Source organism: Palaemon carinicauda, chromosome 32 (genome assembly GCF_036898095.1).
Source record: "Palaemon carinicauda isolate YSFRI2023 chromosome 32, ASM3689809v2, whole genome shotgun sequence".
Taxonomy (NCBI): domain Eukaryota; kingdom Metazoa; phylum Arthropoda; class Malacostraca; order Decapoda; family Palaemonidae; genus Palaemon; species Palaemon carinicauda.
The window spans coordinates 27,717,810-27,745,669 of record NC_090756.1 but is presented as its reverse complement, the minus strand read 5'-3'; the positions used below and the strand labels follow the sequence as shown (position 1 = coordinate 27,745,669).

General features: G+C 34.2%; 1 protein-coding gene across 3 annotated transcripts in view; it reads right to left on the bottom strand.

Moving 5' to 3' along the window:
* LOC137625376 (tRNA (uracil-5-)-methyltransferase homolog A-like) overlaps positions 1-27,860 on the bottom strand; it is an 83,918-nt gene that overhangs the window by 42,472 nt on the left and 13,586 nt on the right. For all 3 annotated transcript variants that reach the window (XM_068356239.1, XM_068356237.1, XM_068356238.1), the window contains exons 2-4: positions 25,766-26,082; positions 24,095-24,265; positions 20,889-21,038 (exon numbers count right to left, since the gene is read on the bottom strand). In XM_068356239.1, coding sequence (XP_068212340.1) covers positions 20,889-21,038; positions 24,095-24,265; positions 25,766-26,056 — 612 coding nt within the window. In that variant the 5' untranslated portion in view covers positions 26,057-26,082. The remainder of the gene's footprint in view (positions 1-20,888; positions 21,039-24,094; positions 24,266-25,765; positions 26,083-27,860) is intronic.

Genomic DNA, 27,860 nt, shown 5'->3' with positions numbered 1-27,860 from the left:
AGAAAACTAGTTTCTGGTGTAAATAAGAAAACAAATTTATGGTTTAACACATTATCTAATAAACAAACTGACAGAGTACGTTAATTCCAGGAAGCTTGGGATTCACTGAGCTTCTCGATGGCAACATATAAACAAACAAATTACACATATGGAAATACTTATATTTTACCCATCACATTGATTTAATAAACTTTTAACGGTGTCATTTCAAAGCTTAATATCTTTACTTCATTAATCTATAAAAAAACACTACATTAAAATAGCGGCACGTTAAAATAAGCCGCGTATGCATCTTCAGTTTTTCAGAAAGATTTTTCCGATTAAAAATTGAATTTTAATGAAATTTCTTATTTCTATACTCGCATGTACAGTAGTCCATATTGATTCTTCTCTAGAAGCTTGGCTTAAATTGACATTTACCATAAAATCTTTAAACAATTTAAGTATTTCCATTTTCTTTCCCTTCAATCATTAGAGTAGTACAAACATTCAATCATTGATTTATGTGATGAATAAGCCCAAAGGCTCAACAAGGAAAAATAGCCCAGTGAGGAAAGTAAATAAACTACAACAGAAGTGAACAATTAAAATAAAACTATAAAAACTGTACTGTAACAACATTAAAATAATCTTTCATATATAAACTAAAAAATACTTTCCTGAGCTTAAAATCAAGAACAGTGGCCCGCCATTAACTAACAAGAAAAGAACGAGCAACAGTATCGAGACAGCTACAAGAACCGATCACTTCCCACTGTAGAAGATTCGCCCATCCAGATATTACAGTCACGCGTCGAGACGAGGCTAATATTGCCTCTCTTATTAATCTACTGTACTTGGAAATAGTTGGACAAAAACCCTTCCTGAGAAGGTCAACTATACTTGAAAATAGTCGGACAAAAACCCTTCCTGAGAAGGTCAACTATACTTGGAAATAGTCGGACAAAAACCCTTCCTGAGAAGGTCAACTATACTTGGATATAGTCGGACAAAAACCCTTCCTGAGAAGGTCAACTATACTTGGAAATAGTCGGACAAAAACCCTTCCTGAGAAGGTCAACTATACTTGGAAATAGTCGGACAAAAACCCTTCCTGAGAAGGTCAACTATACTTGGAAATAGTTGAACAAAACCCTTCCTGAGAAGGTCAACTATACTTGGAAATAGTTGGACAAAAACCCTTCCTGAGAAGGTCAACTACACTTGGAAATAGTTGGACAAAAACCCTTCCCGAGAAGCTCAACTACACTTGGAAATAGTTGGACAAAAACCCTTCCTGAGAAGGTCAACTACACTTGGAAATAGTTGGACAAAAACCCTTCCTGAGAAGGTCAACTACACTTGGAAATAGTTGGACAAAAACCCTTCCTGAGAAGGTCAACTACACTTGGAAATAGTTGGACAAAAACCCTTCCTGAGAAGGTCAACTACACTTGGAAATAGTTGGACAAAAACCCTTCCCGAGAAGGTCAACTACACTTGGAAATAGTTGGACAAAAACCCTTCCTGAGAAGGTCAACTACACTTGGAAATAGTTGGACAAAAACCCTTCCCGAGAAGGTCAACTATACTTGGAAATAGTTGGACAAAAACCCTTCCTGAGAAGGTCAACTATACTTGAAAATAGTTGGACAAACCCCTTGCAGGAAAGCTCAACACCTGTTCACCTATCCACAGGTATTATCGCCTCTCCTGATATGTGTACCAACTTACTCTCAGCTCATCAGAAAGGAGAAGTCGATCACATTTACCCCAAATGAGAACTACAAACAGGAAAAAGCTTCTGAAGCTTAAACTAAAAAGTTTTGGATCAATAAAGTGGAAACACTTCAGGAATGTTCACAAGATAGTTTAGATAGCAGATAGAGAAAGGTGTTTCGTAATACGATGCTAATTTCTTTGAACAGTCTTAGATATGCGTCAGGTTTCCGGTCAGCCACTCAAGTTAATGGGTCTATCGGGAAAACAAACAAGGCTGTACTTGCAAAACTATTGAAATGCCGTGGGTCATCTACTGAAAAAAAGGACCTTAAACCCAGTGAGACGTTAGGAGACGCAAAGGCATTACAGTAATTTGGAAACTGAATAATGAAAATCTCACATTCGAAGGCGTCCGACTATTTTCACAGATGCTTCTCTAAAGAAATAATAGCAACAAAGGGGTATGGTCTTCGATGTGTACAAGAAAAAGTCAAGTGAACATGCTGAGTCTTAATAAAGGTTATCTTGTAACATGATCTTTAGAGAATCAACATCAAATTACATGGTCAGTCTTCAAAAACTCCTATAAACTTTCTCAAATTAATCAGCGTCTTTATAAGCTAAAGAAAAAGATGTCCCTATCGAGAATCAACATCAAATTACATGGTCAGTCTTCAAAAACTCCTATAAACTTTCTCAGATTAATCAGCGTCTTCATAAGCTAAAGAAAAAGTTGTCCCTATAGAGAATCAACATCAAATTACATGGTCAGTCCTCAAAAACTCCTATAAACTTTCTCAGATTAATCAGCGTCTTTATAAGTTAAAGAAAAAAATGTCCCTATAGTATAGAGAATCAACATCAAATTACATGGTCAGTCTTCAAAAACTCCTATAAACTTTCTCAGATTAATCAGCGTCTTCATAAGCTAAAGAAAAAGATGTCCCTATAGAGAATCAACATCAAATTACATGGTCAGTCCTCAAAAACTCCTATAAACTTTCTCAGATTAATCAGCGTCTTTATAAGCTAAAGAAAAAGATGTCCCTATAGTATAGAGAATCAACATCAAATTACATGGTCAGTCTTCAAAAACTCCTAAAACTTTCTCAGATTAATCAGCGTCTTTATAAGCTAAAGAAAAAGTTGTCCCTTTAGAGAATCAACATCAAATTACATGATCAGTCTTCAAAAACTATTAACTTTCTCAGATTAATCAGCGTCTTTATAAGTTAAAGAAAAAGTTGTCCATATAGAGAATCAACATCAAATTACACGGTCAGTCTTCAAAAACTCCTATAAACTTTCTCAGATTAATCAGCGTCTTTATAAGCTAAAGAAAAAGTTGTCCCTATAGAGAATCAACATCAAATTACATGGTCAGTCTTCAAAAACTCCTAAAACTTTCTCAGAATAATCAACGTCTTTATAAGCTAAAGAAAAAGTTGTCCCTATAGAGAATCAACACCAAAATACATGGTCAGTCCTCAAAAACTCCAATAAACTTTCTCAGATTAATCAGCGTCTTTATAAGCTAAAGAAAAAGATGTCCCTATAGAGAATCAACATCAAATTACATGGTCAGTCCTCAAAAACTCCTAAAACTTTCTCAGATTAATCAGCGTCTTTATAAGCTAAAGAAAAAGTTGTCCCTATAGAGAATCAACATCAAATTACATGGTCAGTCTTCAAAAACTCCTAAAACTTTCTCAGATTAATCAACGTCTTTATAAGCTAAAGAAAAAGATGTCCCAATAGAGAATCAACATCAAATTACATGGTCAGTCCTCAAGAACTCCTAAAACTTTCTCAGATTAATCAGCGTCTTTATAAGCTAAAAAAAAAGATGTCCCTATAGAGAATCAACATCAAATTACACAGTCAGTCTACAAAAACTCCTAAAACTTTCTCAGATTAATCAGCGTCTTTATAAGCTAAAGAAAAAGATGACCTTATAGAGAATCAACATCAAATTACATGGTCAGTCTTCAAAAACTCCTATAAACTTTCTCAGATTAATCAGCGTCTTTATAAGCTAAAGAAAAAGATGACCTTATAGAGAATCAACATCAAATTACATGGTCAGTCTTCAAAAACTCCTAAAACTTTCTCAGATTAATCAGCGTCTTTATAAGCTAAAGAAAAAGATGACCTTATAGAGAATCAACATCAAATTACATGGTCAGTCTTCAAAAACTCCTATAAACTTTCTCAGATTAATCAGCGTCTTTATAAGCTAAAGAAAAAGTTGTCCCTATAGAGAATCAACATCAAATTACATGGTCAGTCTTCAAAAACTCCTAAAACTTTCTCAGATTAATCAGCGTCTTTATAAGCTAAAGAAAAAGATGTCCCTATAGAGAATCAACATCAAATTACACGGTCAGTCTTCAAAAACTCCCTTAAACTTTCTCAGATTAATCAGCCTCTTTATAAGCTAAAGAAAAAGATGTCCCTATAGAGAATCAACATCACATTACACAGTCAGTCTACAAAAACTCCTAAAACTTTCTCAGATTAATCAGCGTCTTTATAAGCTAAAGAAAAAGTTGTCCCTATAGAGAATCAACATCAAATTACATGGTCAGTCCTCAAAAACTCCTAAAACTTTCTCAGATTAATCAGCGTCTTTATAAGCTAAAGAAAAAGTTGTCCCTATAGAGAATCAACATCAAATTACATGGTCAGTCTTCAAAAACTCCTAAAACTTTCTCAGATTAATCAGCGTCTTTATAAGCTAAAGAAAAAGTTGTCCCTATAGAGAATCAACATCAAATTACATGGTCAGTCTTCAAAAACTCCTAAAACTTTCTCAGATTAATCAGCGTCTTTATAAGCTAAAGAAAAAGATGTCCCTATAGAGAATCAACATCAAATTACATGATCAGTCTTCAAAAACTCCTAAAACTTTCTCAGATTAATCAGCGTCTTTATAAGCTAAAGAAAAAGTTGTCCCTATAGAGAATCAACATCAAATTACATGGTCAGTCTTCAAAAACTCCTATAAACTTTCTCAGATTAATCAGCGTCTTTATAAGCTAAAGAAAAAGATGTCCCTGTAGAGAATCAACATCAAATTACATGGTCAGTCTTCAAAAACTCCTAAAACTTTCTCAGATTAATCAGCGTCTTTATAAGCTAAAGAAAAAGATGTCCCTATAGAGAATCAAAATCAAATTAATCGGTCAGTCTTCAAAAACTCCTAAAACTTTCTCAGATTAATCAGCATCTTTATAAGCTAAAGAAAAAGATGTCCCTATAGAGAATCAACATCAAATTACATGGTCAGTCCTCAAAAACTCCTAAAACTTTCTCAGATTAATCAGCGTCTTTATAAGCTAAACGAAAGAGATGTCCCTATAGAGAATCAACATCAAATTACATGGTCAGTCTTCAAAAACTCCTAAAACTTTCTCAGATTAATCAGCGTCTTTATAAGCTAAAGAAAAAGATGTCCCTATAGAGAATCAACATCAAATTACATGGTCAGTCTTCAAAAACTCCTAAAACTTTCTCAGATTAATCAGCGTCTTTATAAGCTAAAGAAAAAGATGTCCCTATAGAGAATCAACATCAAATTACATGGTCAGTCTTCAAAAACTCCTAAAACTTTCTCAGATTAATCAGCGTCTTTATAAGCTAAAGAAAAAGATGTCCCTATAGAGAATCAACATCAAATTACATGGTCAGTCTTCAAAAACTCCTAAAACTTTCTCAGATTAATCAGCGTCTTTATAAGCTAAAGAAAAAGATGTCCCTATAGAGAATCAACATCAAATTACATGGTCAGTCTTCAAAAACTCCTAAAACTTTCTCAGATAAATCAGCGTCTTTATAAGCTAAAGAAAAAGATGTCCCTATAGAGAATCAACATCAAATTACATGGTCAGTCTTCAAAAACTCCTAAAACTTTCTCAGATTAATCAGCGTCTTTATAAGCTAAAGAAAAAGATGTCCCTATAGAGAATCAACATCAAATTACATGGTCAGTCTTCAAAAACTCCCATAAACTTTCTCAGATTAATCAGCGTCTTTATAAGCTAAAGAAAAAGATGTCCCTATAGAGAATCAACATCAAATTAAATGATCAGTCTTCAAAAACTCCCATAAACTTTCTCAGATTAATCAGCGTCTTTATAAGCTAAAGAAAAAGATGTCCCTATAGAGAATCAACATCAAATTACATGGTCAGTCCTCAAAAACTCCTATAAACTTTCTCAGATTAATCAGCGTCTTTATAAGCTAAAGAAAAAGATGTCCCTATAGAGAATCAACATCAAATTACATGGTCAGTCCTCAAAAACTCCTAAAACTTTCTCAGATTAATCAGCGTCTTTATAAGCTAAAGAAAAAGATGTCCCTATAGAGAATCAACATCAAATTACATGGTCAGTCTTCAAAAACTCCCAAAACTTTCTCAGATTAATCAGCGTCTTTATAAGCTAAAGAAAAAGATGTCCCTATAGAGAATCAACATCAAATTACATGGTCAGTCATCAAAAACTCCTATAAACTTTCTCAGATTAATCAGCGTCTGTATAAGCTAAAGAAAAAGATGTCCCTATAGAGAATCAACATCAAATTACATGGTCAGTCTTCAAAAACTCCTATAAACTTTCTCAGATTAATCAGCGTCTTTATAAGCTAAAGAAAAAGATGTCACTATACAGAATCAACATCAAATTACATGGTCAGTCTTCAAAAACTCCTATAAACTTTCTCAGATTAATCAGCGTCTTTATAAGCTAAAGAAAAAGTTGTCCCTATAGAGAATCAACATCAAATTACATGGTCAGTCCTCAAAAACTCCTAAAACTTTCTCAGATTAATCAGCGTCTTTATAAGCTAAAGAAAAAGATGTCCCTATAGAGAATCAACATCAAATTACATGGTCAGTCTTCAAAAACTCCTATAAACTTTCTCAGATTAATCAGCGTCTTTATAAGCTAAAGAAAAAGATGTCCCTATAGAGAATCAACATCAAATTACATGGTCAGTCCTCAAAAACTCCTAAAACTTTCTCAGATTAATCAGCGTCTTTATAAGCTAAAGAAAAAGTTGTCCATATAGAGAATCAACATCAAATTACATGGTCAGTCTTCAAAAACTCCTAAAACTTTCTCAGATTAATCAGCGTCTTTATAAGCTAAAGAAAAAGTTGTCCCTATAGAGAATCAACATCAAATTACATGGTCAGTCTTCAAAAACTCCTAAAACTTTCTCAGATTAGTCAGCGTCTTTATAAGCTAAAGAAAAAGTTGTCCCTATAGAGAATCAACATCAAATTACATGGTCAGTCTTCAAAAACTCCTAAAACTTTCTCAGATTAGTCAGCGTCTTTATAAGCTAAAGAAAAAGATGTCCCTATAGAGAATCAACATCAAATTACATGGTCAGTCCTCAAAAACTCCTAAAACTTTCTCAGATTAATCAGCGTCTTTATAAGCTAAAGAAAAAGATGTCCCTATAGAGAATCAACATCAAATTACATGGTCAGTCCTCAAAAACTCCTATAAACTTTCTCAGATTAATCAGCGTCTTTATAAGCTAAAGAAAAAGTTGTCCCTATAGAGAATCAACATCAAATTACATGGTCAGTCTTCAAAAACTCCAATAAACTTTCTCAGATTAATCAGCGTCTTTATAAGCTAAAGAAAAAGATGTCCCTATAGAGAATCAACATCAAATTACATGGTCAGTCCTAAAAAACTCCTAATACTTTCTCAGATTAATCAGCGTCTTTATAAGCTAAAGAAATAGATGTCACAATAGAGAATCAACATCAAATTACATGATCAGTCCTAAAAAACTCCTAAAACTTTCTCAGATTAATCAGCGTCTTTATAAGCTAAAGAAAAAGATGTCCCAATAGAGAATCAACATCAAATTACATGGTCAGTCCTAAAAAACTCCTAAAACTTTCTCAGATTAATCAGCGTCTGTGGAAGCTAAAGAAAAAGATGTCCCTATAGAGAATCAACATCAAATTACATGGTCAGTCCTCAAAAACTCCTAAAACTTTCTCAGATTAATCAGCGTCTTTATAAGCTAAAGAAAAAGATGTCCCCATAGAGAATCAACATCAAATTACATGGTCAGTCCTCAAAAACTCCTAAAACTTTCTCAGATTAATCAGCGTCTTTATAAGCTAAAGAAAAAGTTGTCCCTATAGAGAATCAACATCAAATTACATGGTCAGTCCTCAAAAACTCCTATAAACTTTCTCAGATTAATCAGCGTCTTTATAAGCTAAAGAAAAAGATGTCCCTAAAGAGAATCAACATCAAATTACATGGTCAGTCTTCAAAAACTCCTAAAACTTTCTCAGATTAATAAGCGTCTTTATAAGCTAAAGAAAAAGATGTCCCTATAGAGAATCAACATCAAATTACATGGTCAGTCTTCAAAAACTCCTATAAACTTTCTCAGATTAATCAGCGTCTTTATAAGCTAAAGAAAAAGATGTCCCTATAGAGAATCAACATCATATTACATGGTCAGTCTTCAAAAACTCCTATAAACTTTCTCAGATTAATCAGCGTCTTTATAAGCTAAAGAAAAAGATGTCCCTATAGAGAATCAACATCAAATTACATGGTCAGTCTTCAAAAACTCCTATAAACTTTCTCAGATTAATCAGCGTCTTTATAAGCTAAAGAAAAAGATGTCCCTATAGAGAATCAACATCAAATTACATGGTCAGTCTTCAAAAACTCCTATAAACTTTCTCAGATTAATCAGCGTCTTTATAAGCTAAAGAAAAAGTTGTCCCTATAGAGAATCAACATCAAATTACATGGTCAGTCCTCAAAAACTACTAAAACTTTCTCAGATTAATCAGCGTCTTTATAAGCTAAAGAAAAAGTTGTCCCTATAGAGAATCAAAATCAAATTACATGGTCAGTCCTCAAAAACTCCTATAAACTTTCTCAGATTAATCAGATTCTTTATAAGCTAAAGAAAAAGATGTCCCTATAGAGAATCAACATCAAATTACATGATCAGTCTTCAAAAACTCCTATAAACTTTCTCAGATTAATCAGCGTCTTTATAAGCTAAAGAAAAAGTTGTCCCTATAGAGAATCAACATCAAATTACATGGTCAGTCTTCAAAAACTCCTATAAACTTTCTCAGATTAATCAGCGTCTTTATAAGCTAAAGAAAAAGATATCCCTATAGAGAATCAACATCAAATTACATGGTCAGTCTTCAAAAACTCCTATAAACTTTCTCAGATTAATCAGCGTCTTTATAAGCTAAAGAAAAAGATGTCCCTATAGAGAATCAACATCAAATTACATGGTCAGTCTTCAAAAACTAATATAAACTTTCTCAGATTAATCAGCGTCTTTATAAGCTAAAGAAAAAGTTGTCCCTATAAAGAATCAACATCAAATTACATGGTCAGTCTTCAAAAACTCCTATAAACTTTCTCAGATTAATCAGCGTCTTTATAAGCTAAAGAAAAAGATGTCCCTATAGAGAATCAACATCAAATTACATGGTCAGTCTTCAAAAACTCCTAAAACTTTCTCAGATTAATCAGCGTCTTTATAAGCTAAAGAAAAAGTTGTCCCTATAGAGAATCAACATCAAATTACATGGTCAGTCCTCAAAAACTCCTAAAACTTTCTCAGATTAATCAGCGTCTTTATAAGCTAAAGAAAAAGTTGTCCCTATAGAGAATCAACATCAAATTACATGGTCAGTCCTCAAAAACTCCTAAAACTTTCTCAGATTAATCAGCGTCTTTATAAGCTAAAGAAAAGGATGTCCCTAAAGAGAATCAACATCAAATTACATGGTCAGTCCTCAAAAACTCCTATAAACTTTCTCAGATTAATCAGCGTCTTTATAAGCTAAAGAAAAAGATGTCCCTATAGAGAATCAACATCAAATTACATGGTCAGTCCTCAAAAACTCCTAAAACTTACTCAGATTAATCAGCGTCTTTATAAGCTAAAGAAAAAGATGTCCCTATAGAGAATCAACATCAAAATAACATGGTCAGTCCTCAAAAACTCCTAAAACTTTCTCAGATTAATCAGCGTCTTTATAAGCTAAAGAAAAAGTTGTCCCTATAGAGAATCAACATCAAATTACATGGTCAGTCCTCAAAAACTCCTAAAACTTTCTCAGATTAATCAGCGTCTTTATAAGCTAAAGAAAAAGTTGTCCCTATAGAGAATCAACATCAAATTACATGGTCAGTCTTCAAAAACTCCTAAAACTTTCTCAGATTAATCAGCGTCTTTATAAGCTAAAGAAAAAGTTGTCCCTATAGAGAATCAACATCAAATTACATGGTCAGTCTTCAAAAACTCCTATAAACTTCCTCAGATTAATCAGCGTCTTTATAAGCTAAAGAAAAAGTTGTCCCTATAGAGAATCAACATCAAATTACATGGTCAGTCTTCAAAAACTCCTATAAACTTTCTCAGATTAATCAGCGTCTTTATAAGCTAAAGAAAAATTTGTCCCTATAGAGAATCAACATCAAATTACATGGTCAGTCCTCAAAAACTCCTAAAACTTTCTCAAATTAATCAGCGTCTTTATAAGCTAAAGAAAAAGATGTCCCTATAGAGAATCAACATCAAATTACATGGTCAGTCTTCAAAAACTCCTAAAACTTTCTCAGATTAATCAGCGTCTTTATAAGCTAAAGAAAAAGATGTTACTATAGAGAATCAACATCAAATTACATGGTCAGTCTTCAAAAACTTCTATAAACTTTCTCAGATTAATCAGCATCTTTATAAGCTAAAGAAAAAGATGTTACTATAGAGAATCAACATCAAATTACATGGTCAGTCTTCAAAAACTCCTATAAACTTTCTCAGATTAATCAGCGTCTTTATAAGCTAAAGAAAAAGATGTCCCTATAGAGAATCAACATCAAATTACATGGTCAGTCCTCAAAAACTCCTAAAACTTTCTCAGATTAATCAGCGTCTTTATAAGCTAAAGAAAAAGATGTCCCTATAGAGAATCAACATCAAATTACATGGTCAGTCTTCAAAAACTCCTAAAACTTTCTCAGATTAATCAGCGTCTTTATAAGCTAAAGAAAAAGATGTCCCTATAGAGAATCAACATCAAATTACATGGTCAGTCCTCAAAAACTCCTAAAACTTTCTCAGATTAATCAGCGTCTTTATAAGCTAAAGAAAAAGATGTCCCTATAGAGAATCAACATCAAATTACATGGTCAGTCCTCAAAAACTCCTAAAACTTTCTCAGATTAATCAGCGTCTTTATAAGCTAAAGAAAAAGATGTCCCTATAGAGAATCAACATCAAATTACATGGTCAGTCCTCAAAAACTCCTAAAACTTTCTCAGATTAATCAGCGTCTTTATAAGCTAAAGAAAAAGATGTCCCTATAGAGAATCAACATCAAATTACATGGTCAGTCCTCAAAAACTCCTAAAACTTTCTCAGATTAATCAGCGTCTTTATAAGCTAAAGAAAAAGATGTCCCTATAGAGAATCAACATCAAATTACATGGTCAGTCCTCAAAAACTCCTAAAACTTTCTCAGATTAATCAGCGTCTTTATAAGCTAAAGAAAAAGATGTCCCTATAGAGAATCAACATCAAATTACATGGTCAGTCCTCAAAAACTCCTAAAACTTTCTCAGATTAATCAGCGTCTTTATAAGCTAAAGAAAAAGTTGTCCCTATAGAAAATCAACATCAAATTACATGGTCAGTCCTCAAAAACTCCGATAAACTTTCTCAGATTAATCAGCGTCTTTATAAGCTAAAGAAAAAGTTGTCCCTATAGAGAATCAACATCAAATTACATGGTCAGTCTTCAAAAACTCCGATAAACTTTCTCAGATTAATCAGCGTCTTTCTAAGCTAAAGAAAAAGATGTCCCTATAGAGAATCAACGTCAAATTACATGGTCAGTCCTCAAAAACTCCTATAAACTTTCTCAGATTAATCAGCGTCTTTCTAAGCTAAAGAAAAAGATGTCCCTATAGAGAATCAACATCAAATTACATGGTCAGTCCTCAAAAACTCCTAAAACTTTCTCAGATTAATCAGCGTCTTTCTAAGCTAAAGAAAAAGATGTCCCTATAGAGAATCGACATCAAATTACATGGTCAGTCCTCAAAAACTCCTAAAACTTTCTCAGATTAATCAGCGTCTTTCTAAGCTAAAGAAAAAGATGTCCCTATAGAGAATCAACATCAAATTACATGGTCAGTCCTCAAAAACTCCTAAAACTTTCTCAGATTAATCAGCGTCTTTCTAAGCTAAAGAAAAAGATGTCCCTATAGAGAATCAACATCAAATTACATGGTCAGTCTTCAAAAACTCCTAAAACTTTCTCAGATTAATCAGCGTCTTTATAAGCTAAAGAAAAAGATGTCCCTATAGAGAATCAACATCAAATTACATGGTCAGTCTTCAAAAACTCCTAAAACTTTCTCAGATTAATCAGCGTCTTTATAAGCTAAAGAAAAAGATGTCCCTATAGAGAATCAACATCAAATTACATGGTCAGTCCTCAAAAACTCCGAAAACTTTCTCAGATTAATCAGCGTCTTTATAAGCTAAAGAAAAAGATGTCCCTATAGAGAATCAACATCAAATTACATGGTCAGTCCTCAAAAACTCCTATAAACTTTCTCAGATTAATCAGCGTCTTTATAAGCTAAAGAAAAAGATGTCCCTATAGAGAATCAACATCAAATTACATGGTCAGTCTTCAAAAACTCCTATAAACTTTCTCAGATTAATCAGCGTCTTTATAAGCTAAAGAAAAAGATGTCCCTATAGAGAATCAACATCAAATTACATGGTCAGTCTTCAAAAACTCCTAAAACTTTCTCAGATTAATCAGCGTCTTTATAAGCTAAAGAAAAAGATGTCCCTATAGAGAATCAACATCAAATTACATGGTCAGTCTTCAAAAACTCCTATAAACTTTCTCAGATTAATCAGCATCTTTATAAGCTAAAGAAAAAGATGTCCCTATAGAGAATCAACATCAAATTACATGGTCAGTCCTCAAAAACTCCTAAAACTTTCTCAGATTAATCAGCGTCTTTATAAGCTAAAGAAAAAGATGTCCCTATAGAGAATCAACATCAAATTACATGGTCAGTCTTCAAAAACTCCTATAAACTTTCTCAGATTAATCAGCATCTTTATAAGCTAAAGAAAAAGATGTCCCTATAGAGAATCAACATCAAATTACATGGTCAGTCCTCAAAAACTCCTATAAACTTTCTCAGATTAATCAGCGTCTTTATAAGCTAAAGAAAAAGATGTCCCTATAGAGAATCAACATCAAATTACATGGTCAGTCTTCAAAAACTCCTATAAACTTTCTCAGATTAATCAGCATCTTTATAAGCTAAAGAAAAAGTTGTCCCTATAGAGAATCAACATCAAATTACAGAGTCAGTCTTCAAAAACTCCTATAAACTTTCTCAGATTAATCAGCGTCTTTATAAGCTAAAGAAAAAGATGTCCCTATAGAGAATCAACATCAAATTACATGGTCAGTCTTCAAAAACTCCTAAAACTTTCTCAGATTAATCAGCGTCTTTATAAGCTAAAGAAAAAGATGTCCCTATAGAGAATCAACATCAAATTACATGGTCAGTCTTCAAAAACTCCTATAAACTTTCTCAGATTAATCAGCATCTTTATAAGCTAAAGAAAAAGTTGTCCCTATAGAGAATCAACATCAAATTACAGAGTCAGTCTTCAAAAACTCCTATAAACTTTCTCAGATTAATCAGCGTCTTTATAAGCTAAAGAAAAAGATGTCCCTATAGAGAATCAACATCAAATTACATGGTCAGTCTTCAAAAACTCCTAAAACTTTCTCAGATTAATCAGCGTCTTTATAAGCTAAAGAAAAAGATGTCCCTATAGAGAATCAACATCAAATTACATGGTCAGTCCTCAAAAACTCCGAAAACTTTCTCAGATTAATCAGCGTCTTTATAAGCTAAAGAAAAAGATGTCCCTATAGAGAATCAACATCAAATTACATGGTCAGTCCTCAAAAACTCCTATAAACTTTCTCAGATTAATCAGCGTCTTTATAAGCTAAAGAAAAAGATGTCCCTATAGAGAATCAACATCAAATTACATGGTCAGTCTTCAAAAACTCCTATAAACTTTCTCAGATTAATCAGCGTCTTTATAAGCTAAAGAAAAAGATGTCCCTATAGAGAATCAACATCAAATTACATGGTCAGTCTTCAAAAACTCCTAAAACTTTCTCAGATTAATCAGCGTCTTTATAAGCTAAAGAAAAAGATGTCCCTATAGAGAATCAACATCAAATTACATGGTCAGTCTTCAAAAACTCCTATAAACTTTCTCAGATTAATCAGCATCTTTATAAGCTAAAGAAAAAGATGTCCCTATAGAGAATCAACATCAAATTACATGGTCAGTCCTCAAAAACTCCTAAAACTTTCTCAGATTAATCAGCGTCTTTATAAGCTAAAGAAAAAGATGTCCCTATAGAGAATCAACATCAAATTACATGGTCAGTCTTCAAAAACTCCTATAAACTTTCTCAGATTAATCAGCATCTTTATAAGCTAAAGAAAAAGATGTCCCTATAGAGAATCAACATCAAATTACATGGTCAGTCCTCAAAAACTCCTAAAACTTTCTCAGATTAATCAGCGTCTTTATAAGCTAAAGAAAAAGATGTCCCTATAGAGAATCAACATCAAATTACATGGTCAGTCTTCAAAAACTCCTATAAACTTTCTCAGATTAATCAGCATCTTTATAAGCTAAAGAAAAAGTTGTCCCTATAGAGAATCAACATCAAATTACAGAGTCAGTCTTCAAAAACTCCTATAAACTTTCTCAGATTAATCAGCGTCTTTATAAGCTAAAGAAAAAGATGTCCCTATAGAGAATCAACATCAAATTACATGGTGAGTCTACAAAAACTCCTAAAACTTTCTCAGATTAATCAGCGTCTTTATAAGCTAAAAAAAAAGATGTCCCTATAGAGAATCAACATCAAATTACATGGTCAGTCTTCAAAAACTCCTATAAACTTTCTCAGATTAATCAGCGTCTTTATAAGCTAAAGAAAAAGTTGTCCCTATAGAGAATCAACATCAAATTACATGGTCAGTCTTCAAAAACTCCTATAAACTTTCTCAGATTAATCAGCTTCTTTATAAGCTAAAGAAAAAGATGTCCCTGTAGAGAATCAACATCAAATTACATGGTCAGTCTTCAAAAACTCCTAAAACTTTCTCAGATTAATCAGCGTCTTTATAAGCTAAAGAAAAAGATGTCCCTATAGAGAATCAACATCAAATTACATGGTCAGTCTTCAAAAACTCCTATAAACTTTCTCAGATTAATCAGCGTCTTTATAAGCTAAAGAAAAAGATGTCCCTATAGAGAATCAACATCAAATTACATGGTCAGCCTTCAAAAACTCCTAAAACTTTCTCAGATTAATCAGCGTCTTTATAAGCTAAAGAAAAAGATGTCCCTATAGATAATCAACATCAAATTACATGGTCAGTGCTCAAAAACTCCTATGAACTTTCTCAGATTAATCAGCTTCTTTATAAGCTAAAGAAAAAGATGTCCATATAGAGAATCAACATCAAATTACACGGTCAGTCTTCAAAAACTCCTATAAACTTTCTCAGATTAATCAGCTTCTTTATAAGCTAAAGAAAAAGATGTCCCTATAGAGAATCAACATCAAATTACATGGTCAGTGCTCAAAAACTCCTATGAACTTTCTCAGATTAATCAGCTTCTTTATAAGCTAAAGAAAAAGATGTCCCTATAGAGAATCAACATCAAATTACATGGTCAGTCTTCAAAAACTCCTATGAACTTTCTCAGATTAATCAGCTTCTTTATAAGCTAAAGAAAAAGATGTCCCTATAGAGAATCAACATCAAATTACATGGTCAGTCTTCAAAAACTCCTATGAACTTTCTCAGATTAATCAGCTTCTTTATAAGCTAAAGAAAAAGATGTCCCTATAGAGAATCAACATCAAATTACATGGTCAGTCCTCAAAAACCCCTAAAACTTTCTCAGATTAATCAGCTTCTTTATAAGCTAAAGAAAAAGATGTCCCTATAGAGAATCAACATCAAATTACATGGTCAGTCTTCAAAAACTCCTATGAACTTTCTCAGATTAATCAGCTTCTTTATAAGCTAAAGAAAAAGATGTCCCTATAGAGAATCAACATCAAATTACATGGTCAGTCTTCAAAAACTCCTATGAACTTTCTCAGATTAATCAGCTTCTTTATAAGCTAAAGAAAAAGATGTCCCTATAGAGAATCAACATCAAATTACATGGTCAGTCCTCAAAAACCCCTAAAACTTTCTCAGATTAATCAGCTTCTTTATAAGCTAAAGAAAAAGATGTCCCTATAGAGAATCAACATCAAATTACATGGTCAGTCTTCAAAAACTCCTATGAACTTTCTCAGATTAATCAGCTTCTTTATAAGCTAAAGAAAAAGATGTCCCTATAGAGAATCAACATCAAATTACATGGTCAGTCTTCAAAAACTCCTATGAACTTTCTCAGATTAATCAGCTTCTTTATAAGCTAAAGAAAAAGATGTCCCTATAGAGAATCAACATCAAATTACATGGTCAGTCTTCAAAAACTCCTATGAACTTTCTCAGATTAATCAGCTTCTTTATAAGCTAAAGAAAAAGATGTCCCTATAGAGAATCAACATCAAATTACACGGTCAGTCTTCAAAAACTCCTATAAACTTTCTCAGATTAATCAGCGTCTTTATAAGCTAAAGAAAAAGATGTCTCTATAGAGAATCACCATCAAATTACATGGTCAGTCCTCAAAAACTCCTATAAACTTTCTCAGATTAATCAGCGTCTTTATAAGCTAAAGAAATAGTTGTCCTTATAGAGAGTCAACATCAAATTACATGGTCAGTCTTCAAAAACTCCTAAAAGTTTCTCAGATTAATCAGCGTCTTTATAAGCTAAAGAAATAGTTGTCCCTATAGAGAATCAACATCAAATTACATGGTCAGTCTTCAAAAACTCCTAAAAGTTTCTCAGATTAATCAGCGTCTTTATAAGCTAAAGAAATAGTTGTCCTTATAGAGAGTCAACATCAAATTACATGGTCAGTCTTCAAAAACTCCTAAAAGTTTCTCAGATTAATCAGCGTCTTTATAAGCTAAAGAAATAGTTGTCCCTATAGAGAGTCAACATCAAATTACATGGTCAGTCTTCAAAAACTCCTAAAAGTTTCTCAGATTAATCAGCGTCTTTATAAGCTAAAGAAATAGTTGTCCTTATAGAGAGTCAACATCAAATTACATGGTCAGTCTTCAAAAACTCCTAAAAGTTTCTCAGATTAATCAGCGTCTTTATAAGCTAAAGAAATAGTTGTCCTTATAGAGAATCAACATCAAATTACATGGTCAGTCTTCAAAAACTCCTAAAACTTTCTCAGATTAATCAGCGTCTTTATAAGCTAAAGAAATAGTTGTCCCTATAGAGAGTCAACATCAAATTACATGGTCAGTCCTCAAAAACTCCTATAAACTTTCTCAGATTAATCAGCGTCTTTATAAGCTAAAGAAAAAGATGTCCCTATAGAGAATCAACATCAAATTACATGGTCAGTCCTCAAAAACTCCCATAAACTTTCTCAGATTAATCAGCGTCTTTATAAGCTAAAGAAAAAGATGTCCCTATAGAGAATCAACATCAAATTACATGGTCAGTCCTCAAAAACTCCTAAAACTTTCTCAGATTAATCAGCGTCTGTATAAGCTAAAGAAAAAGATGTCCCTATAGAGAATCAACATCAAATTACATGGTCAGTCTTCAAAAACTCCTATAAACTTTCTCAGATTAATCAGCGTCTTTATAAGCTAAAGAAAAAGTTGTCCCTATAGAGAATCAACATCAAATTACATGGTCAGTCCTCAAAAACTCCTAAAACTTTCTCAGATTAATCAGCGTCTGTATAAGCTAAAGAAAAAGATGTCCCTATAGAGAATCAACATCAAATTACATGGTCAGTCTTCAAAAACTCCTAAAACTTTCTCAGATTAATCAGCGTCTTTATAAGCTAAAGAAAAAGTTGTCCCTATAGAGAATCAACATCAAATTACATGGTCATTCCTCAAAAACTCCTAAAACTTTCTCAGATTAATCAGCGTCTGTATAAGCTAAAGAAAAAGATGTCCCTATAGAGAATCAACATCAAATTACATGGTCAGTCTTCAAAAACTCCTAAAACTTTCTCAGATTAATCAGCGTCTTTATAAGCTAAAGAAAAAGATGTCCCTATAGAGAATCAACATCAAATTACATGGTCAGTCCTCAAAAACTCCTAAAACTTTCTCAGATTAATCAGCTTCTGTATAAGCTAAAGAAAAAGATGTCCCTATAGAGAATCAACATCAAATTACATGGTCAGTCTTCAAAAACTCCTATGAACTTTCTCAGATTAATCAGCGTCTTTATAAGCTAAAGAAAAAGATGTCCCTATAGAGAATCAACATCAAATTACATGGTCAGTCCTCAAAAACTCCTAAAAACTTTCTCAGATTAATCAGCGTCTTTATAAGCTAAAGAGAAAGATGTCCCTATAGAGAATCAACATCAAATTACATGGTCAGTCTTCAAAAACTCCTATAAACTTTCTCAGACTAATCAGCGTCTTTATAAGCTAAAGAAAAAGATGTCCCTATAGAGAATCAACATCAAATTACATGGTCAGTCCTCAAAAACTCCTATAAACTTTCTCAGATTAATCAGCGTCTTTATAAGCTAAAGAAAAAGTTGTCCCTATAGAGAATCAACATCAAATTACATGGTCAGTCCTCAAAAACTCCTAAAACTTTCTCAGATTAATCAGCGTCTTTATAAGCTAAAGAAAAAGATGTCCCTGTAGAGAATCAACATCAAATTACATGGTCAGTCTTCAAAAACTCCTATAAACTTTCTCAGATTAATCAGCGTCTTTATAAGCTAAAGAAAAAGATGTCCCTGTAGAGAATCAACATCAAATTACATGGTCAGTCCTCAAAAACTCCTAAAACTTTCTCAGATTAATCAGCGTCTTTATAAGCTAAAGAAAAAGATGTCCCTATAGAGAATCAACATCAAATTACATGGTCAGTCTTCAAAAACTCCTAAAACTTTCTCAGATTAATCAGCGTCTTTATAAGCTAAAGAAAAAGATGTCCCTATAGAGAATCAACATCAAATTACATGGTCAGTCCTCAAAAACTCCTAAAACTTTCTCAGATTAATCAGCTTCTGTATAAGCTAAAGAAAAAGATGTCCCTATAGAGAATCAACATCAAATTACATGGTCAGTCTTCAAAAACTCCTAAAACTTTCTCAGATTAATCAGCGTCTTTATAAGCTAAATAAAAAGTTGTCCCTATAGAGAATCAACATCAAATTACATGGTCAGTCTTCAAAAACTCCTAAAACTTTCTCAGATTAATCAGCGTCTTTATAAGCTAAAGAAAATGTTTTCCCTATAGAGAATCAACATCAAATTACATGGTCAGTCTTCAAAAACTCCTATAAACTTTCTCAGATTAATCAGCGTCTTTATAAGCTAAAGAAAAAGGTGTCCCTATAGAGAATCAACATGAAATTACATGGTCAGTCTTCAAAAACTCCTATAAACTTTCTCAGATTAATCAGCGTCTTTATAAGCTAAAGAAAAAGTTGTCCCTATAGAGAATCAACATCAAATTACATGGTCAGTCTTTAAAAACTCCTAAAACTTTCTCAGATTAATCAGCGTCTTTATAAGCTAAAGGAAAAGTTGTCCCTATAGAGAATCAACATCAAATTACATGGTCAGTCCTCAAAAACTCCTATAAACTTTCTCAGATTGATCAGCGTCTTTATAAGCTAAAGAAAAAGTTGTCCCTATAGAGAATCAACATCAAATTACATAGTCAGTCTTCAAAATCTCCTAAAACTTTCTCAGATTAATCAGCGTCTTTATAAGCTAAAGAAAAAGTTGTCCCTATAGAGAATCAACATCAAATTACATAGTCAGTCTTCAAAAACTCCTAAAACTTTCTCAGATTAATCAGCGTCTTTATAAGCTAAAGAAAAAGATGTCCCTATAGAGAATCAACATCAAATTACATGGTCAGTCTTCAAAAACTCCTATAAATTCTATCAGATTAATCAGCGTCTTTATAAGCTAAAGAAAATGTTGTCCCTATAGAGAATCAACATCAAATTACACGGTCAGTCCTCAAAAACTCCTAAAACTTTCTCAGATTAATCAGCGTCTTTATAAGCTAAAGAAAAAGTTGTCCCTATAGAGAATCAACATCAAATTACATGGCTACTCCTCAAAGAATCCTATGGGATGCCCAACCTAGCAATTAACAATCTTATCACCTTTTCTATTAGTATACCTTTCAATATCACGGTATCAAACTAATCCAAAGACCTAATAGCAATGCATCCCTCAGTATAACAATGTCGTGATATCTCACAACTCTTCTTGTCATAAAATGTAATAACAAATATTGTTTTCCTATCATCAGTAAAAATATGTGGAATGATCTTCCTAATCAGGATGTTGTATTAATGGAACCACAATTGCAAAGAATGTATCTACTTAGCCATGTCCAATAGACAGACTTAAGGTTCTCTTTATAGTTTATACACGAAAGATCTATTTCAACGTTGATACCGATCTCAAAATATTTTAATAAATAGTTACTTCTCTTTTAGTTTATTTATATTCTTATTTCCTTTCTTCGCAGGGTACTTTTACCCTGTTGGAACCCTTTGGCTTAAATCATCCTGCTTTCCCAACTAGGGTTGTAGCTTAGCTGGTAATAACCCATCCATATACCAAGGCACTTCCCCCAATTTTGGGGGGTAGCCGACACCAACAATGAAACAAAACAAAAAGGGGACCTCTACTCCCTATGTTCCTTCAGCCTAATCAGGGACTCAACCGAGTTCAGCTGGTACTGCTAGGGTGCCACAGCCCAACCTCCCACATTTCCACCACAGATGAAGCTTCATAATGCTGGTAATAACATCAATAAACTTTGATAGAAAAAAAAGACTTAGGATCCGTTACCAAACATATCACCTAAGTAAATCTCAACACCATCAAATCGTTAAGGACTCAATAACTTCGTGAAAAGCCAACATTACCTGATCTTCGTACGTGAAGTGGGCGTACGGCGTCACGCTCTTCACGACCCGTTCGTTAATTGGGATTTTGGCGTCCGGGTCGACTCCCTCCAGGAACTTGGAGTTGGCGGCTCGTTTGGCCTGAACCGGGTCTTCCACGGGTTTTGCGATCTGGAAGAAAAATATAACTTAATAAATCCTTTATATAAATTATTTCAATTGAAATCTCCATGTGCAGTTTTTTTTTATTTATAAATCTATTGGATTAACTATCTATATTATTATTATTATTATTATTTGCTAAACTACAACCCTAGTTGGAAAAGCAAGATGCTATAAGCCCAGGGGCCCCAACAGGGAAAATAGCCCAGTGAGGAAAGGAAACAAGGAAAAATAAAAGATTAAAATCAGTAACATTAAAATAAATATTTCCTATATAAACTATAAAAACTTTAAAAAAAAACAAGAGGAAGAGAAATTAGATAGAAAAGTATGCCCGAGTGTACCCTCAAGCAAGAGAACTCTAACCCAAGACAGTGGAAGCCCACGGTACAGCAATTCTAGATCGAATAGTACTATGATAGATAAATAAGTTACTATTTTAGCAAGACACAAATTAAGACAATAAATAATTGAGACTACATACAATAAGTACTGGAGACCTGTAAGAACTTTAACACCATTATTATTATTATTACTAACCAAGCTACAACCCTAGCTGGAAAAGCAAGATGCTATAAGCCCAAGGGCTCCAATAGGAAAAAATAGCCCAGTGAGGAAAGGAAATAAATAAATGATGAGAATAAATTAACAATAAATCATTCGAAAAACAGAAACAACATTAAAACAGATATGGCCTATATAAACTATTAACAACGTCAAAAACAGATATGTCCTATATAAACTATTAACAACGTCAAAAACAGATATGTCCTATATAAACTATTAACAACGTCAAAAACAGATATGTCCTATATAAACTATTAACAACGTCAAAAACAGATATGTCCTATATAAACTATTAACAACATTAAAACAGATATGTCCTATATAAACTATTAACAACATCAAAAACAGATATGTCCTATATAAACTATTAACAACATCAAAAACAGATATGTCCTATATAAACTATTAACAACGTCAAAAACAGATATGTCATATATAAACTATAAAAAGACTCATGTCAGCCTGGTCAACATAAAAACAATTGCTCCAACTTTGAACTTTTGAAGTTCTACTGATTCAACTACACGATTAGAATATGTACTGCACAACAAATGTAAAACCTGTACGATTCACATACTGTACAGCATCAGCATCAAGATTAAAACGAGTCTGAAGGACACTCCAAAATCAAACCATTGTTCTCTAGTCTTGGGTAGTGCCATAGCCTCTGTACCATGGTCTTCCATTGTCTTGGGTTAGAGTTCTCTTGCTTGAGGGTACACTCGGGCATGCTATTCTATCCTAATTCTCTTCCTCTTTTGTTAAAGTTTGTATAGTTTATATAGGAGATATTTATTTTAATGTTACTCTTAAGATATTTTATTTTTCTTTGTTTCCTTTCCTAACTGGGCTATTTTCCCTGTTGGAGCCCCTGGGCTTATAGCATTCTGCTTTTCCAACTAGGGTTGTAGCTTAGCAAGTAATAATAATAATAACAATAATAATTGTAAAATTAGGGAGCATATTTCACATATTAGTTACAGCAGCGGGAATGAATTCCTAAGTACTCTGCGGTTTTAACCATTTCTCGATAAAAAAAAAATAAAGCTAGAGTGACCAACACGATGATAGCCCCTTCGGCCACATAGCAATGCGCATTGCCTGCATAGGCAGGGAGTGCATTGCAGCATTCCTATATGAACATCATACATACATACATATACCAAGGCACTTCCCCAATTTTGGGAGGTAGCCGACATCAACAAATGAAACAAAACAAAAACAAAAAGGGGACCTCTACTCTCTACGTTCCTCCCACCTAACAAGGGACTCAACCGAGTTCAGCTGGTACTGCTAGGGTGTCACAGCCCACCCTCCCACATTATCCACCACAGATGAAGCTTCATAATGCTGAATCCCCTACTGCTGCTACCTCCGCGGTCATCTAAGGCATCGGAGGAAGCAGCAGGGCCTACCGGAACTGCGTCACAATAGGTTGCCATTCATTCCTATTTCTAGCACGCTCTCTTGCCTCTCTCACATCTATCCTCCAATCACCCAGAGCTTCCTTCACTCCATCCATCCACTCAAACCTTGGCCTTCCTTTTGTACTTCTTCCATCAACTCCTGCATCCATCACCTTCTTTAGCAGACAGCCATTTTCCATTCTCTCAACATGGCCAAACCACCTCAACACATTCATATCCACTCTAGCTGCTAACTCATTTCTTACACCCGTTCTCACTCACCACTTCGTTCCTAACCCTATCTATGAACACATAAATAAAAAATGATCAGCTGAGTCTTCACATACACATCCACATATTACAGTAATATATACAAACATTGTTATTACCAGTGAGGATATAATTTTACCTGGATTTACCCAACTACTTATTCACATGTACAGTATCTGTTTGTGGGATTACGTTAAATTTCGTGCTTCATTTTCATCAAATTTCAACAACGGATGGGCATTATGCCCCGGGAAGAACCCCTTAAATCTTTTAGGTGATCCAGATGAAGATCATAATTCTGGTTAACCCTTTTACCCCCAAAGGACGTACTGGTACGTTTCACAAAACTCATCCCTTTACCCCCATGGACGTACTGGTACGTCCTTGCAAAAAACTGCTATTTACATTTTTTTTTTGTATATTTTTGAAAATTTTTTGAGAGACTTCAGGCTTTTTCCAAGAGAATGAGACCAACCTGACCTCTCCATGATGAAAATCAAGGCTGTCAGAGCAATTTGAAAAAAAAAATACTGCAAATTGTGCTTGAAAAAAAATAACCCCTGGGGGTTAAGGGTTGGAAACTTCCAAATAGCCTGGGGGTAAAAGGGTTAATATTGTTATGTAATAGATTTATTCATGGCCAACATACAAAAGAGGAAACCTTTGACCGAAGACTTATTATCATGCAGTAATGTAGATACAATCACGGCCATCAAGAAAAGAGGAAAGCCTGCTCCGTAGACTTGAGTAAAGCATTGACAATCTTCATTGCCAGAGGTCTGAAATCTACGATTACTCTTTCTACTTAATTATAAGACTCACCGAACACGAGAGGACGCATTTCTTCCACTTGAACTCGTCCAGCACAGTCAAAGCCTTGGTCCGGGACTTCTCGTCGCGGAAAGTCACGTAGGCCCAGTCTTTGTTGTTGCCGGCTGGCTTGATCTTGTGAGCCTTGAGCTGCAAGGTCTCGTTCAGAAGTTTCTTCAGTTGCTGTAAAGATAAACGATTGTTAGCGATGTTTGCAAGCAATGGTCACATTATAGTCCAGTACTGTTTGCAAGCAAAGGACAAGTTATGGTCCAGTACTGTTTGCAAACAAAGGTTAAATTATAACCCACTACAGTTTTCAAGCAAAGGTCAAATTATAGTCCAATACTGTTTGCAAGCAAAGGTAAAGTTATAGTTCAGAACTGTTTGCAAGCAAAGGTTAAATTATAGTCCAGTACTGTTTGCAAGCAAAGGTCAAGTTATAGTTCAGTACTGTTTGCAAGCAAAGGTTAAATTACAGTCCAGTACTGTTTGCAAGAAAAGGTCAAATTATAGTCCAGTACTGTTTGCAAGCAAAGGTCAAATTATAGTTTAGTACTGTTTGCAAGCAAAAGTCAAATTATAGTCCAGTACTGTTTGCAAGCAAAGGTCTAATTATAGTCTAATACTGTTTGCAAGCAAAGGTCAAATTAAAGTCCAGCACTGTTTGCAAGCAAAGGTCAAATTATAACCCACTACAGTTTTCAAGCAAAGGTCAAATTATAGTCCAGTACTGTTTGCAAGCAAGGGTCAAGTTATAGTCCAGTACTGTTTGCAAGCAAAGGTCAAGTTATAGTCCAGTACTGTTTGCAAGCAAAGGTCAAATTATAGTCCAGTACTGTTTGCAAGCAAAGGTCAAATTATAGTCCAGTACTATTTGCAAGCAAAGGTCAAATTATAGTCCAGTACTGTTTGTATGAAAAGGTCAAACTATAGTCCAATACTGTTTGCAAGCAAAGGTCAAATTATAGTCCAGTATTGTTTGCAAGCAAAGATAAAATTATAGTTCTGTACTATTTGCAAGCAAAGGTCAAATTATACTCCAGTACTGTTTGCAAGCAAAGGTCAAGTTATAGTCCAGTACTGTTTGCAAGCAAGGGTCAAGTTATAGTCCAGTACTGTTTGCAAGCAAGGGTCAAGTTATAGTCCAGTACTGTTTGCAAGCAAAGGTTAAGTTATAGTCCAGTACTGTTTGCAAGCAAAGGTCAAGTTATAGTTCAGTACTATTTGCAAGTAAAGGTTAAATTATAGTCCAGTACTGTTTGCAAGCAAAGGTCAAGTTAAGTCCAGTACTGTTTGCAAGCAAAGGTCAAATTATAGTCCAGTACTGTTTGCAAGCAAAGGTCAAATTATACAGTAGTCCAGAACTTTTAGCAAGCAAAGGTCAAATTATACAGTAGTCCAGTATTGTTTGCAAGCAAATGTCAAATTATAGTCCAGTAATGTTTGCAAGCAAAGGTCCTGTTATAGTCATTGGGGGTTAAGTTTTCTGCTATTCCTCAACAGTTTATTTAAGTCACCTTATTAAGTGGTATGAATGTCAAGGACTGTCCTTAAAAAAGGGCATTAACCGACCGGCCCCTTAAAGGAAGATAGTTTGCACACGTAAAGGAAGGATCGACCACCAATTCGTCATCTGCTTTTGTTTATTTATTAGTTAAAACAAGTTAGTCAACTACTCACCCCCATCGCATAATATCGAGGCAGCCCCCTGAGTTCTATCTTAAAATCCTCGGAGGTGAACTCCGTGTCTCGCTTCGTCTGCGGCGTTTCCTTCGTCTCCACAGACGATTCCCTTCCAGTGGAGCCGTTCGTGTCATCCTCCTGTATCTCCTCGATGTCGCTGTCCGCCTTGAGGATCAGCTCGTCCTCGGCTTTGCCGGTGCCGTTTTCCTCGTCGTAGTCGTCCTCCGCCTCCTCGTCCTCGCTGTTCATGTGATCGTCGAGCTCAATTATGTCTTGGTCGTCAGCCATTTTCCCTCTTCCTTTCGTCAAGTTTTCTGAAAGACAAAGTTGAGCTTAGTCAAGCAAATACATCTGATAAACATAATTATTCATAAGAGAAAAAGTAACTATAAGAACTAATATACACTCATCCCTTTGAATTTTTATTATATGCAGGAAGTTTCACGAATCCCTTAAGAAATATTTCTCGGTACGGCTGTCGGGTGTCTGCAAGCTCTCGTACCAGTGGAGTGCTTGTCTTGTCAACATCACTTCAAGTACGGTATATGTACTGAGCTAATTTTAATATAAACAACTTTCAAAATAAAGGATTATTCTTTCGTTATAAAAGGTAAGAGGAATAATCAGTACCTGCCTACAGCCTCTGTTACATTACATTGGTGAATGTTGAAGAAGATTTACTGTACGCTTGGAATAACGTTAACGGCACACTCAATTACGGAAATACGACGCAGACCAACTGAAGATTTGCCGACTGAGAATGGATAAAACTTCACCGAAAAGACCCAGAATATATTGAAATCATAATATAAATTTATATATGATATACTGTTGGCAACAACCGTTGATTGATTGATTGAATTATTTTGGGTTTTGTGTCATCCTGACATACATTAAGCTTTGTTGAAACAACTAAAACCACGATACAATCTTGACACAGAACTACGGATGAAGATGAAATAAAGGCTAGCAAAATGAAAACTAATTACGCACAAGGCTTTAAGATCCATATCATAGAAGAGGACGATACAAAGAAACTAATCTAATCCACTTCAACTAATATATTCAATTGAATCCCAAAGTCCTATTCTGCTGTTGTACCTTTTCAGTGGCTCCTTTACTTATAAACAAATCATAAAAACAAAACTTTTTTATGCCAGCACCTTTTATCACAGACTATTATTAACCATCATAATAAATATCGAACCAAGAACATGTTAAACATTTACACTCAGGAAATTTCAACAGCCTCCTGCCACATAAAAATTAAAATCTTATTCATATCTATTTTCACTTACCATACAAACCCGAATTATTTATTAGGAGTATGTTTTTAGCGTAACGAAGGCGACTTAAAATTCTTACGTAGGAGACCCTGGGGATACGTCAAAGCACTTTGGTCCTGCACAGGCGCTAAGATGACGACTCTTGTCAACCACAACGACATGGTCGTGAAAATACTGTACAGAAAATACAGTCGGCAATTAGCCAAGTCACTAGAAGGAACGGGTTGACGTCAAGGATAGCGAGGTTGTTAACTACTAGATTTAAAGATTGATTAGGTTGCCTAGCGTCGCAACTACAAAGGTCATTGACACTAGGCGGCGTCATAACTGCAACTAGAAACAACCGAGCTTGATTGGGGGCACGAACTTCCGTCCAACAGATTGCATGGCAGAGATGTTTCCTGAATAGAAAGGAAAGTCACCTCCGTCCAGGCTAATCGTACCGAGGAGATGAAGGAGGATTGAAGTCGTGCCTGGCTGATTTCTAGATCCTACCCAAGCATTCCTGATCATAGGCAATGGAGATCTTAAAAGCTTTCCAATGAATAGTGACAAGAAAAACATGCCCTTTACCACAGCTTTTACTTAAGCTTGGAGGGGATACCACAGGTTCGAGCGGGTCCTCTAAAGCTGACGTTCTCCTATCGACATCTGAGGTAATAAATAGCAACTGAATTGCTCTTAACCAGGAACAAGAAGTGTATCGGCAGGTTACATACACAACTGTCACAGTTAGTTACAATCCTTCTTTGTTAATCTCCCCAGCACACAACAAACTGCTATCAATTATCTACAAGAAAAAAAAA